General features: G+C 48.9%; 1 protein-coding gene across 3 annotated transcripts in view; it reads left to right on the top strand.

Moving 5' to 3' along the window:
- The window catches only part of EFR3B (EFR3 homolog B), an 87,920-nt gene that overhangs the window by 24,364 nt on the left and 49,143 nt on the right, over nt 1-14,413 (top strand). For all 3 annotated transcript variants that reach the window (XM_057309290.1, XM_026520070.4, XM_026520060.4), the window contains exons 2-3: nt 11,641-11,717; nt 12,775-12,902. In XM_057309290.1, the coding sequence (XP_057165273.1) occupies nt 11,641-11,717; nt 12,775-12,902 (205 nt within the window). The remainder of the gene's footprint in view (nt 1-11,640; nt 11,718-12,774; nt 12,903-14,413) is intronic.

Raw genomic sequence — 14,413 nt, 5'->3', positions numbered from 1 at the left:
TGGAAAATACTGAGTGGGAAGGTAGATACAGTACAAAAAGAAGAAAGGATTTAACACTATACTGTTTGATCCCAATTTTATGCTTATATTTAAAAATACGCACAAACACGGAAACAAATACACTAATTTTTTTTTTTGGAAACAACAAACTTTATGGGAAATTGAAAAAGAAATGAGCAGAGCAACAATTACTTGTGAAAAATAAAAAGAACATACAATTGTACATTCAAGAATTTTCGTGGAACATTATGACCCATCAAATTAAGATATCCACATTCTCTAACACAGATGAACTGATCTGAGAAAAGGCAGTACAAAAATATTCTAGTGTAGTGCTGCCTAATAGAACTTTCTGTGATGATGGAAAGGCTCCATTATCTCTGTGCTGTCTGGGAATCTTCTAGCCACATGAATACTTACCACAAATGCGCTAAAATTTTAATAGTTAATCACAAATAGTGTGATTATGTGATATTTACATTCATTTTTATTTCTTCCTATTTTACAAATGTATACACGTGAGCATGGAGTCCTTTTAAAATTAGAAACGAGAAAGAACGGAAAAGGGAAGATGGAATCTTTTCGGTTTTCTTCAATTTTTCTCCCTTTGAAGACTTGTTGTTTTTTCCTTCTGTGGATTCACCTGCACTTACCAGCTCTCTCCAGCCCTAGAGATCCAGCTCAGGTCTTCCCTCTTCCAGGAAGCCTTCCTGGACTCACTGAAGTCCTAGAGATTTCTTCAGGCTTATGGACACCTTTGTCTCATTGTGATGCATCATCAACTTTAAATATGTGTCAGTCCCAACTAGAGAGTAAGTTCCTTGATGGCAGAAACTATATATTTTAAATTCCTCCTCTTCCCCACCCTACCCAGCAAGTACTGTGCATTGTGCTGGATCAGTTAGCATCAGCTGGACCCAGGCCGGGTCCCCTCCGGAGCCACTTGAGTCAGACGCCCCTTGCTCTCCAAACTTTGTTGTGCTTCCTCCAATTCATCTGGAGGGGGTGTCTGTGCTATCAGCCCTGGGCTAAATTTCATTGTAAATTGCTCAAATAGAATTAGTTTGCTTTGGTAAGGATGACCAAGTCCAGGCCTTGCCTTTACAAGAGGACTGTAAAGCTAAGAAAATAAATATGAACTATTTTGAGCAAAAAGGCATTGCTCTTGGTGAATGGGGATAATGCAGTTGATGTTTATAAAAAGGAAACTAAGGGCCAGGAGAGGAGGTGACTTCGCCGGGTCTCACGCTGATCAAAGGCATCCCACGTCATACCAGCTTTCCTCCAGTCCTGCTGGGCTCAGGATACTGTACTGAGGTCAGAGGAAAGAGACCTGGGGAATTTACAGTGTATCTGGGGGGAAGAAAATATGAGTCACTGAAATCACTTAGACCGAGCAAGCGGTGATGGAAGAGCGTGTGAGACAGTACAGGAATACAGCTGGAGAGCGGAAGGTGACGCCTAGTGCCGGGACTGTTATTAATGGAGGTCTTTCAAGGAAGATCCAGCAGGTGCCAGGATCCACCCAACATAATGATTTCAAGACCTCAGGTCCGAGGTTCTGATGCCCCTGCCCCTTCACCATCCACAGGTTCTGCACGGTCCTTGCCACCCTAACACCCTGTCATCGGCAGGTGCAGGGCTCTCTGTAACTAAGGGCCTGCCCATCTGCTGCTCTTCACACCTCCCTCTCTTGTCCCAGCTGATGTGGCCTCTGGCTTCTGGGCCAGCAGTCCCAGGAGGAGAGCATGGGCAAGAGGCCCCCTACGGCGAGGGAAGGACATGAAGACACCCCCCCCACCACCACCTTGATGGGCCACCCCATGTTGAATACTAAGTCGAAGGGTTGACATTTAATGAGTTAGCCACACTAACTGCTTGGCTGTGAAGCACTAAATCAAACAAAGATTTGCCTCAAAACTGCACATAGAATGACTTGAAGCCAGGAGACTGGCCAAGGGGCGGTGACAAGGACTGGAGATCAGGTGTCCGGCAGGCGTCCTAGCACAGTGGCTGTGGCCAAGGAAAGCACGGGATAAACCTGAGGAGTCGCTGAGGGTATATTTTTGGGCAAGTGATGGGAGAATTCGAGGAACCTCATGGCAGAAAGTCACATGCTGTGTGGCCTGAGGTAGGGCACCCCCCGCTGATCCTGCTTCTTTCGCTGTAAAATGAGAATAACGGTGCATACCTTGCTGGGTTGTTATGAGTATATAGTAAATATTCGTCGTGTGATGCTAAGGCTGGAGGAGGTGGTGAACCCTGGTGTTTTCTTTAGGTAGTAAAGATCAGCACCTGAGAAGCTGGGGCAGTGATGAAGGGCAGGGAGGACTCCAAAGGAATGAACCTTGTATCTCAGGGCATCTGACAGAGGATGTGTTAATGGGGAATTTGGAGCCAGGGCCCTAGGTGTTGAAAAGAATGATGTGTTTATGTTGTTTGAGATTTTCTGTTTGTTTGCTTCAGACCACCCATTGCCCTGGTTAGGGGGTGGCTCCTATCAAGGGGACAGATCAGTGCAGGAAACAGCATCGGGCAAGTGGGCAAAGGAGAAAGAAACAGGGCTGCAGAGTAGGAGTCGCAGGGACGCCGATGCTGCTGGCAGACAAGGTGAGAGGTCCAGAGTCCCCAGAGCCTGCCAGCAGCTGTGAGATCTGCCACCACATGCCAGTGCTTCTCCCCCTGCCCGCGCACCAGAATCCAGAGGAACACCTCGGGCCCCTCCTGAGACTCAGGGGTAATTCTGATGAGCAGTCAGGGCCGCAGGAGCTGGCAGGCAGGGGCCAGTGTGCGGCAGGGGCAGGGCAGAAGGAACCCTGGCCCCAGGCCACCCACCGTCCAAAGCACCCCTCCCACCCCACCCCTGCTCACCTGGAGGGAGCTTGGCTCCAGTGAGGTACAGAGGGTGGTGACCCCAGAAGATGGGCCAGAGTCAGGGCTTCTGCAGTGGGCACATTTCCCCGAGGCCTTCCTAGACCTCTGTTCCTTTATTGTCCCCTTACTGACCTTGAAAGTCGTGATTCCTTCTCTGCCCAGTCACACGCTCAGTCTTCATTCAGCAAATATGTATAACCATTGACCCACTTCCCCAAAGGCTAGACCCTGTCCAGACTCTGGGCTTCAGCAGGGACAAACAGGCAAGGCTCTTGCTCTCGGGGTACTCACCTGCAAGTGGGGGAGCCCGAGTGTAGACACATATGAAGTGTGTCAATTGGTTAAAAAAAAAAAGTGTTGTGAAGAGAAATAAGTCAGGGATAGAAAATTAAGGAGAATGGGGGTCAGGGAAGTTCCTACCAGTTAGGTGATATTTTGGGCAGAAACCTTAGGGAAAAAAGTGGGGGAGCCCAGAGGAAATAGGAAGAATGTTCCAGCCATAGGGAAATAGCAAGAGGGGCAGGGGGCCGCTGAGGCTGATGTAAACATTCTGAAGAGTTTTCAAGTCCAAGAAGGCCACTGAAATCCTGCCATTATACACTGTTAATACCTACTGGTGCGATTTTTCAGTAACCAGCCCAGCTACAAGCTAGTCAAGTTGGCTGTATCACTTTTCCCTCACTTTCTTAAAATAGGTATGGGGCGCCTGGGTGGCTCCTTCGGTTAAGTGCCGACTCTTGGTTTCGGCTCAGGTCATGATCTCAGGGTCATGAGATCGAGCCCCACGTGGGGCTCTGTGCTCAACCAAGGAGTCTGCTTAAGATTCCCTCCCTCTTAGACGAAACCAGAAAGGGAGACAAACTGTAAGAGACTCTTCATCTTAGGAAACAATCTGAGGGTTGCTGGAGGGGAGGGAGTAAGGGGGAGGGTTCCTGGGTGATGGATGTTGGGGAGGGTATGTGATGTAATGAGCACTGGGTATTATATAAGACTGATGAATCACAGACCTGTACGCCTGAAACAAGTAATATTATATGTTAATTTAAAAATGTTTTTTAAATAAAAAAAAAGATTCTCCTTTTCCCTCCCCTTCTACCTCTCCTCGTGAGGGCTCATTCTCTCTAATAAATATATAAATAAAGTCTTTAAAAAAAACAGGTATAAAAATATTAGACAGGACAGGTCCTGGTGATGGAGAACGATCCTTAATAAATTTACTTTTAGCATCGTGTGGTTGGATCTGTTAGACACAGTCCCCAGAGAGTAAGAGAGAGCCCTGGGGGAGAGTACTTCTGCCTTAGAAATAAAATGGCTCAGAATTTAAAAGGTTCTTTGACAGGCACATGGCTGTGAGTTAAACTCCACCTAATTCTATGTACTCCCATTAGGAATAAGTACCATCAGTAGCAGGATTAAAGAAATACATGAAACAGTATCAATGAATCTCTCGTAGCAATGAACTGTTTTCAAATTCTTTTAAATGCCTTCTGCTCTTTGGGGTTTTTTCCCCCTGGTCGGGATGTGGCTACTTTGAATACACCTTCTCCTGGTTGGAAGCTTTCTAGTGGTGCCTGTGGGTTCCTATCATCTCCTGAGCTGCTTTGGCACCAGGGGTCAGGGGTCCTGACCAAGCCTTGCCAGACATCTCCCTTATCAGAGAGGAGGTTTTTATCTTCTGCTTTCGTCTCTGATTACTTACCAGGAAGTGCAGAGTGCTGCTCAAGGCTTTCTGCCCTCTGGCTGAGATTCCAAAAAATCTCTCTAGTTATGTGACTAGTCCCTTTCTAACCGGGAGCAGATAAGATAATAAATAATCGAGTCAGGTTTATTTTCCTCAGTGATTCATTCTTGTGTTTCTTTCCTCCAATCAGGATAAGGTCAGCTATATGACTTTGTAGTTGTCCACCCCATCCTCTCCTGAAAGTCACCCTGTGGTACATGCTTAAAAACAAACAAAAAACGACTAACTTTTTCTATTCTTCCTCTCCGCTCCAAAAGAACAGGCCTATTTATTTTGCTTCTCTAGCTAATTTTCCTTAAAACTGGGTATGTAAAGGGTTAAAAAACAAACTAAAAACTCCAGAGTCCAACACAGCAGATCAGTTTACGGACACTTGTATACTGGTTTCCGTCATATAAACACCCTACCTCTGCCCCATGCCTTCCAGATTCTACTGTTAGAGATTATTTTGTTTTACTTTAGAAATTTTTTTTTTTTTTAAAGAAGTATATGCCCTCTGGAAGACTGTTTATCAGCTACTAGCATCTTGTGAATTAGATAATCAGATCACTGAGACAGGGAATTTTGATTTTTAGCAGGGTGCTAATAAGGGCATGTTTCTAGGACCAATGTAAGCAGCCTGAAGGCCTCAAATGCCTTAGTTGGAGGGCCTTAGGGAAGGGGAGAGAAATGAGGAAAAGGTGAAATGCTTTACAGAAAAGCAGTGGAGGGGAAAACAGGAAGAAAGTGGCAGAAGGAGGGGACAAGGGGGCTCTGACTTTTGCTCCCCTGCCCATTTGCCCTGAGCAATCAGATCCTGTGTCATAGCATTGGTAGTCGGTCATGTCCTGGCCGACGACCCTCAGAGCTCCAGCCTTGGTCTCCCTCACAAGCACTCTCCTTCCTCGCTGAGTACCTGCTGGACAACCCCACCTGATGTCCCCACTCCCCTGGCCCCAGCCACCCCTGTCTTCCCCTATTCTCCCATCGTTGTACTGGAAAGCTCCCAGTCCTACTTGGTTGTACTGGAAAGCTCCCAGTCCTACTTGGTAGCATCCTCCCCACAGAACCACTCCAGTCTTCGAATTCTGCCCCTTCCTCTCCCATCCGGACAGCATCCCTCACTTCAGGCATTTACTCCTGCCCCGGGGCGATTCACTAACTTATCTCTGCCTTCAACCTCTGAGTCCGTCTCAGGTCCAGCCACCCCCAGGTTCATGGTCTCTGTCACCCCTGCTCACGAGACTCCCAGGGCTCCCTGGTAACTGTGGCAACACCTAACCTGTCCGGCCTGTTGCTCGAAGCTGTCCTCAGTCTGGCCCAGCCTGGCTGCCTGTGCTTTCCTTCAAGGGAGCTAAGGGAGAGAGAGGAGGGAGGGCGCCAAGTTATCACTTAATCTGCACCACGCCCCCCCCCCCCCCCCGCCCCCAAGGAGCCATCACCACCTTCATTTTCCATCGAGGAAACACGGCTCTAGGCTAAGTAAGTTATTCAAGTCAAACAGTCAGAAATGGGAAGAGCTGGGATTTCAGCCCAAGCCCGTCTGCCCCCTGAGCCCAAATGTTTAACCACTGTGCTCGGGAGCCTGGCACCCCCAGTGCGGTCCCCAGACCAGGGGTGGTGGCAGCACCTGCGAGCATGGTGGGGACGCAGGGGTTCAGGCCCCATCCCTGCGGGCTGAACCAGAATCTACGTTTTAGTAGATTCCCCAGGTGACTCCTGGGCCCTTTACGGTTCGAGATGTTAGAGGAGAAAAAAGTGTTCCTTGACCCTCTTAGGGCTGGGTCTGAAAATGAAACTGACAAAGATTAGCGGGACACACGCACACGGATTTGAAGTTTTACAGGAACTTGGGCGCCTTCACAAGAGAAGGAGACCCGAAGACGAGACCAGAGCAGGGAGTTTTCATACCTTTTAGGCAAAGACACAAGAAACTTGTGAAGAATTGACAAGACAAAGGGGTTCGGACTACGGGTAGTAGACGGTGAAGAAGTAACTAGGCAGATATGGGTTAGCCTAATAAAGTTTGTTTGCACATTCCTCTGGTGACTCTCTGCATTTCTACCTTTCCAGAGAGGGGGAGGTTTTAATTGCCTTCAGTTCAAAATAATGTTTATGTCAAAGAGCCATATTTTGAGGTGGCATATTTCGATTCCCTTCAAGATGGTTCTTCTCTTTCCATACAAGCCCTTGGCTTTCCCAGCTCCATGACAGTGCCAACCCCTCCCCTCCCTCGTATCATAGTTAACCTCATGGCCCCTGGATTTTGGGGTCCAAATCCTGGCCTGCTACTTAGCAGCTGTGCCACTCTAGGCAGGTAACTTAACCTTTTGATGCCTCAGTCTCCCCATCTATAAAATGATGATAAAATAGGACCACCCGGTGGGGTTGTTGTAAAGATTTCTCAAGTTAACACCAGTACAGGGTTTAGCACTGTGCCAGGCACAGGAAGAAGAAAGCGCCCACTGTGTTGCTCACCTGTGTGAATCCTACCCCACATCTTGTCCCTTCTGTTCTGAGAAGCCCTGCCCTGACCATCAGAACTCTAGCCGATCTCTTCCTTTCTGGAATCTGTGGCAAATTCTGGGACAGCAGTCACAGCATTGTAGCTTGGGGAAAATCTTTTCCTCTTATTGTCTTGATGAAGAAACGTTCTCAAAGATAAAATGGCAGAACCACGACTTGAACCTGGAGTTCAAAGCGACAGAACCAGGACTTGAACCCAGTACTTTTCAGACTCCAAAATTAGCACTGTTTCCAATATACTAGACTTATAGCATTGTATACCTGTCTATCCCATTTTGGTAGGCAGTGCATACGCCTTGGAAAAAGAATGTTGAAAGTATTCATCATGGCGATATTTGTAATTTCAAAAAAATGAGGAAATGTTGGTTTGAGCAAATTTCAACGGATTCCTTTACCTTATGACTTCCAGAGGCTTTAATATGCTAATTTGTACTGTGAATCTGAAATCGGGACATTTGGCATTCCCACTTTCTTACATTTACTTGTCCTTAGACTCTTGTCCTGAGGAGTGCTTGTTAGCGTCTCAAAACCAGTGTTCCACAGAGCATGGTTTGGGGGATGCAGCTCTGTTCTCCAGAGCCCCCCTCTCTCCCCATGGACTCATCAGGTCATTGAAGTTCACCCTCACTTCTGCCACAGTGAGGCTGGCAAGCTGGGATGAGCCAGCAGGAGGTGAAAGAGTTTATTGAAGAGAGAGAGAGTGAGAGCAGACACAGACAGACCATCCAGGAGACTTGGAAAAGAAAGGAGTGGGAGTCTGTCTTTCTTTGGGATCTGTGGGTTTTTATTGAGGACAGTGGTCTGGTGTACCTGCCTCTCAGGCATCCAGGAACTGGTTAGAACAAAGACGAGGACCCAGGTGTTATTCCTTGGAGCCAGGGGATCTGGAATATGTAGATGATAGCTTCCCCTGGTCATTATCAGCTGGTCCTTCCTTAGATGTTATCTATTTTAGAGAAATCCATGAGCTTCTTGTCCCTTACAAGGAGGACATATGATGCTTGCATCACAAGGCATGTCTGAGGTGGAGTGGGGGAGCAGGTCCTAGCAAGAATAGAAGCCCCAAAAGAAGCAAAGGAAAAAAACCCAGCTTTTCCTCTCGTGGGGACCCTTCTGTTTCGCTGTCTCAACACACGACCACTGCTATGCCAGTGACTGTCCTCCCGAGCGCCAGTCCCAGGGAGTGTCTCCAGCAACACTCTTGCTTTATCTCGTCAGCATCTGACTCTGCTCTGTTGTGAGAGTGCCTGGCGTGTCACATTGGCATTGGGGTTTGCAGAGGCAAGACGGTTTGGGGACCCTGGCTGCGGGAAGGTGCTGGGCAAGCACTGGAGGTGGAGGTCAAGGCATAGTGATTTGCAAGTGCCTCGAGCTGCCTCGGGCAAGCGGTACATGTCTCAGACCCACAGGTCAATGAGGTTTGATCTGAAGGAGCGTGCCTTGAGTCTCACTGCTCAGGCCTTTGGATGTGCACCGGCCTCGGTTGCTGTCGCTGAGCAAGTGGTCAGTGGGGAGAGCCCCACCAAGGTGTACGAGCCGCTGCAGAGCAGCTGGCAGCCAGGGAAGGGCTCGGCTGCTCCGGGCCTGGGAAATGCAAGGGGAGGACAGTCCTAGTGACCCTTCACTGGGAGCTACCAGGCCCAGCCCTACTGCAAGGGCTTTGCCACCAGCAGCTCACTTTGACCTCACAACAGCCTTGTGCCATGAGCCCAGGACACTCACGAACACAGTGATGTTATGTGCTCAAGGAAGCGGCAGTGCTGGGATTTAGCTAGAAGCCATGCTGTGGGGTGCCTGGGTGGCTCAGTTGGTTAAGTGTCTGCCTTCGGCTCAGATCATGGTCTCAAGGTCCTGGAATGGAGCCCCACAGCAGGCTCTGTGCTCAGCGGGGAGTCTGCTTCTCCCTTTGCCCCCCCCCCCCCGCCCCTGACTCCTCTGCCCTCCCCCTGCCCCTGTGCCTCATGAGCGCTCCCTCTCTCTCTCTCAAATAAATAAATAAATAAATAAATGAAATTTTAAGAAAGAAATGAAAGCCGTGCTGTTGACCACCTGCCTCTTGAGCCCTCAAGGGGTCTGAGGAGGTTGGAAAGGAAGAACAGACTAGGAAAAAGCACCAGGACGGAAGTCAGGAAGCCCCCCAAAAGCAATGGCAGGTTTGCTGATGGGGGGGGGGGAACCTGCTCTCCTGTCTTGTTCTTTTGGCCTTCTTACCTCTCCCTGTCTGGTGGGACAGTGCCCTGGGGCCTTGAATGTGACTGGTTCTCACCGGCATGGGCTCCTCCCGCCTCTGTGCTGGGAGAGGCATGTTCCAGGAAGAGGCCTGTGAGTTAGAGAAGGAGGCACTGGAGCAGAAGGGGGGGCATGAAGCACACTCTTCTCGAGACAAGAGAGCAGGAGACCAACAGGCTGTCTGGTTTCTACTGGGAAGAAACTGAGCCAGCGTCCCTAGACCGAGATACAGCCAGGCCTGCTGCCCCTGGGAAGTGGCTCCTGGTCCCACTGGTAGCACCAAGAGCCCTCAGCCCCCTTGGTGGCCCTGCACAGGGCTTTCTGCCCTGAGTACCCAAAATGGGCTTGTGCTTTCTCGACAAGTCTGAGTTTCTAACAACCATGAACTTGGCCTCTGTCTCGTGCAGGCCCTGCCTCCTAGGCCTCTCAGAAATGTTCGAGGAAGGGACTGGCATGGGGACTTTGCAGTCCCAGCTTCTCCGTGATGCTCTTTCCTCACTCCTTTAAAACACAAACGGCCAGTGCTCCTAGTCTGGGGACAGTGACGAAGGAGGCTGCCGGGAGAGTGTAGGGCATGTCCCGTGGGCATCTTGGAAAGAAGCGTGCTGATGGCTGCACTGAGCAGAGGGCAGGATGGCCGAAGGGGGAAGGAGGATGGATTTAAATCCCAGGCTTGGAGGCCGGAGACAGAGAACGCCACCCCTGGGAGCTGTTCCGTCAGGAAAAATAGCCCTGGCTGGAATCCAGAGCTGGAACACCCCTCCCAGGCGTGGGCAGAGAGATGAGGAGATGCCAGGCCAACCCAGCGAGACTGCCCCTGGAGGGCCTGGCGCAGCAGCCGCGGAGCCGTTCTGCTGCCCTCGTGCATGGGCAAGTGGGAGGCTGGGGCGAGGGGGGCATGGGTCAGTTACCTGACATCCCGTCCTCCTTTGGTGTGCCCCTTGCCTTCTTCAAGAGAGCACCTGTTCCCTTGTACCGGAGTCACCCCGGGGCCCAAATCACTGCTCCTTCCTCCTCCTGGCACTGCCTCCCTGCACCCCCTCCCAATCAAAATTCCCAGAGAGCTGCCTTTCTCCGCAGCTGTAAAGCTCTTTGTGTGGTTCAAGTAATTCCCACTGAAGTAATTCATTCTTTTCCGAATGACCCTTAGGCCTGATCCTTCCATGTGCATTTGCATTTCAACTGGAGAGTTTATACAAGCAAAATTAAGCATTAATTGGGAGAATGAGGGAGCAATTATTTTTGGGGGGTGGACTTTCCCAGGCCCTTCGCTGCCCTCCCCTTGGCCCCTCCCACAATGCCCACTCCCCGCCCACAGGGCAGGAGGTGGTGTGGCTGGGAAGAGGAAGGAGAGACCCCTGGGGCGGAAGGAAGGTGACACAGCCTTGGATCCCAGACGGTTCCGTGTCCTTTGTCCACTGACAGTTTTTATGGTGGGACCTACAAGAGTCAGCTTTTTCTTTTCCCGAGGTTTGTTCTGTTACCGCTGATTTCCTAACACCATCATTTCACAGCACCCAAAGACAAAGAAAGAGGTCATGTCAGACGGCCTTCTACGTGGAATAGATTCAGCTTTCTAAAAATGTACCACATTGTTCTTGGTCTCTCGCTTTGCCACAGGCCAGTGGACACTTTGTGGGGTGGGAGGGCTGGCACCGGGGACCACGCACGGCCTGGCTGGCCCCCTAGGGGCCTGCCCCACCCTGAAACACCACCATCACACTGCATTAAAGATGCATTTTCAAATGTTAATAATTAATGGTAATGTTAATTTATCATCGTTTCACATAACATTCTGTAATGGAAATGGCCCCAGGGGACGGGATGGTAGAGGAGATTGAAGAGGGAGAATAAAAGAAGTGGGGTGTCAGTGGGGGGTGGGATAGGAGGAACAAATTTTCCTCAAGCTGTGTCCATCTTCCCAGGATGCGGGGGAAGCTCTTGGGCTGCAAGAGACAGGTTTATAGTCCTGCCCCTGAGTGTGTGTGTGCACGTGTGTGTGTCCAGGGGTAGCACCTGACCTCTAGGTGAGCTTGCACCCCGAAAGTGCCCCTCCAAGGCCTGGCGTCATGCTCACACATGTCACCGTGCTTGACCCCCCAGGGCAAAGGTGTGGAATGCAGGCACGTTGTGGGAGAGGGCCACCCCTGGGCCCCTGACACCGGAGGGGAGGGATCCTTCTGCTTCCCGGCCTGGGTCGGGTTCCTCACAAGCCGCCGTGGTGTGGTTCCCAGGTCCCCCAGCTTGCGTGGGAGGCCACACTCAACGGGTTTTTCTTCTTGCCGTTGCAGGTGTGTGTGGTTGCTGCGGTGCTCTACGCCCCAGGTACAAAAGGCTGGTTGACAACATCTTCCCCGAGGATCCCGAGGTGGGTCACACCTCCGCCCGGCATCACCTCCCCCGTCTCACCCGTCCAGGGCTGCGAGGGGAAGGCGGGTCTCCCGCACTCCTCACCCGTGGGCTGCTCAGACTCTGGTCAGTACAGAGAGGCCGCCGGGGGCCTCCGGGGGCCTCCAGGCTGTGGAGACTTGGATCGTCTGAAGTCAGGATCTGCAGAGGGCTCGGGAAGTCGGTTCTGGCACACTTTGGGCCTTTGCTGTACCACTGAGACATCTTTCTCACTCCTGTCTCTCTGTGCGATGGTTCCTTGAGCTGCTAACTCTCTTGAGGGTCCTCTTTCCCTGCTGTTTCGTGTGAGCACTTCCCGTCTCGGGTTTTGGCTCGGGAGCCCGTGTCTTCTCTGGGGCTCCGCCGGCATCTGCCAGGTGTCCGGGTCTGTGCACACAGGAGGTCTGGCTTCTCGGCTTCCCTGCCGCCACTCCCCACTCAGGCTGCTTTATGGGTTGTGTGGTTTTGGAAATGTCAGGAGTGATATTCTTGGCTTGCTCTCTGCAAATCAATGACATCTTCTTGATGGACAGTTGAAGGTCCACATTTCCAGCGTCCTCTGGAGAATTCCCTAATTGCTGCTGAGCTGCCTTCTCTTCTTGCTCATGTTTTGGTGCTGGGTATCCGGCACATTTTAATTCTGAGTTGCTTTCAGCGAAGCCTTGTCACACACACACACACACACACACACACACACACACACACACACGTATACACACCTATATACATGTGCATATATATACATTTGTGTATATGTACATATATGCATGTACCCACATACATACATGTATAATGTATACATTTATACAACGATTCTAATTTGTAGCTGGCACACTCTGGGCTAAGTTACGAGTTCCTGGGAGGCAGGAACCATGTTTTAATCATCTCTGTATCCCTGACCCCACATGGGGAGTTTGTCACATACATAATGGCACTCTGCAAAATGATGATTAGATTGACATATTATTTACCTTGAGACTTGAACCCTTCTAGCCATAGAATGGTCACGGTGAGACATGATGGCCTGTCTTTCACAGGATGGCCTGGTGAAGACCAACATGGAGAAGCTGACCTTCTATGCCCTCTCAGCTCCAGAGAAGCTGGATCGAATTGGCGCCTACCTCTCCGAGAGGCTCATCCGTGATGTGGGTCGTCATCGATATGGGTAAGAGTGTGAGAAAGTAAGAGAGATACTTTCAGAAATGATATTATATTTTTAAGGGAAACATAGGGTCCTTTTATGAAAATGATAGTAGACTTTGTCATTGAACAGACTGGGAAAAGGGGGACTGGGCCCGAGGGAGGGGTACATGTGTCCTTCCAATGGCGGGTAAAATTTGATGCTGTTGCCAAGTTGCGGGAAGAAGGGGATGTTGGCTTCCTAGGGGCACCTCTGTTGGCAACCATTTTCCCGTTGTGTCTCTATCCAGAAGCCCTCACCCACAGTCTGGGGCCTTGAAAACTTTGTCTAATCTAGAATCTGCCATTATTCTCATCAAACCAAGCAACTTACAGTCTTAAAAAGCAGGGAAGGGGGGGCACCTGGGTGGCTCAGTCGGTTAAGTGTCCAACTCTTGATTTCGGCTGAGGTCATGATCATGAGATCATGAGATCAAGGGTCCATGAGATCAAGCCCCACGTCAGGCTCCATGCTGGACATGGAGGCTGCTTGGGATTCTCTTTCTCCCTCTCCCTCTGCCCCTCTCCCTTCTCTCTCTAATTTAAAACAACAACAACAAAAAAAAACGAATAAATATTTTTTAAAAAAGCAGGGAGGAACTATCTGCATTCTAGTGAGAAGGCAAGGTTAGGGGTAATTTGTCCATTAAAAATACACTTAAATGAAATATTTATCGAACTTCTGAGAGGGAAGGACTTGCTATGTTTAGTAAAGAAAAGATATCTTAAATGAAAATGATTGATCAATAGATTTAGCTATTTAAAAATTTAAATATTTTGATGTTAAAAAAGAAACCATCAAAATTTAAACAACTAAAAGAAGCACTTTGAAAGAATAGGACAAAGGATTCAAACTCATGTATTAGTAACATATAACAAAAGGTGGGGCTGGAATGGGGAAACCGAGTCACTAAAAACTGTGAAGCCAGGGCCCCCAATAACCAACTCACACAAAGAGGAAGGAAAATAATAATAGTCAATGAAGTTATAATCAAAGATGTGGCTTGAAATACTAAGATACCATCTTCATTAGCACACTGATAAAAAAAAAAAAGTATTTCCAGTACTAACCAAGGAATGGCAACACGAGGGGCGGTTTCATACTTTTCTAGCATAAGTGCAAATCGATTGAAGCTTCTTAGACTATAATTTTGAAATATAAGTCAAGTCTTCAAAAACATTTATGCCCTTTGATCCAGTAAATTCTATTTCTATTCTTCTATCCCAAGAAATCAATCTTAAATATAAACTAGCTTTACACACAGAGATGTTCATTATGGTGTTTTTTATGATAATGAAATAGTGGAAATTAATGTCCAGTAAGAGGAAAATAGTTTAGTGAATTATGATGTCTCTCACTTGGTGAAATATTGTCTGTTCAATAGAAATGATGTTTATAAATGTGCTTTCCCCATAATAATGAAAATGCCTTAAGTAAATGAAAAATAGAATACGTTATTACATATACAGTGTTTTACAATCAAGTTAAAAAATAAA

The sequence above is a fragment of the Ursus arctos genome, unplaced genomic scaffold (assembly GCF_023065955.2).
Source record: "Ursus arctos isolate Adak ecotype North America unplaced genomic scaffold, UrsArc2.0 scaffold_8, whole genome shotgun sequence".
Taxonomy (NCBI): domain Eukaryota; kingdom Metazoa; phylum Chordata; class Mammalia; order Carnivora; family Ursidae; genus Ursus; species Ursus arctos.
This window is presented reverse-complemented; position numbering and strand designations above follow the sequence as displayed.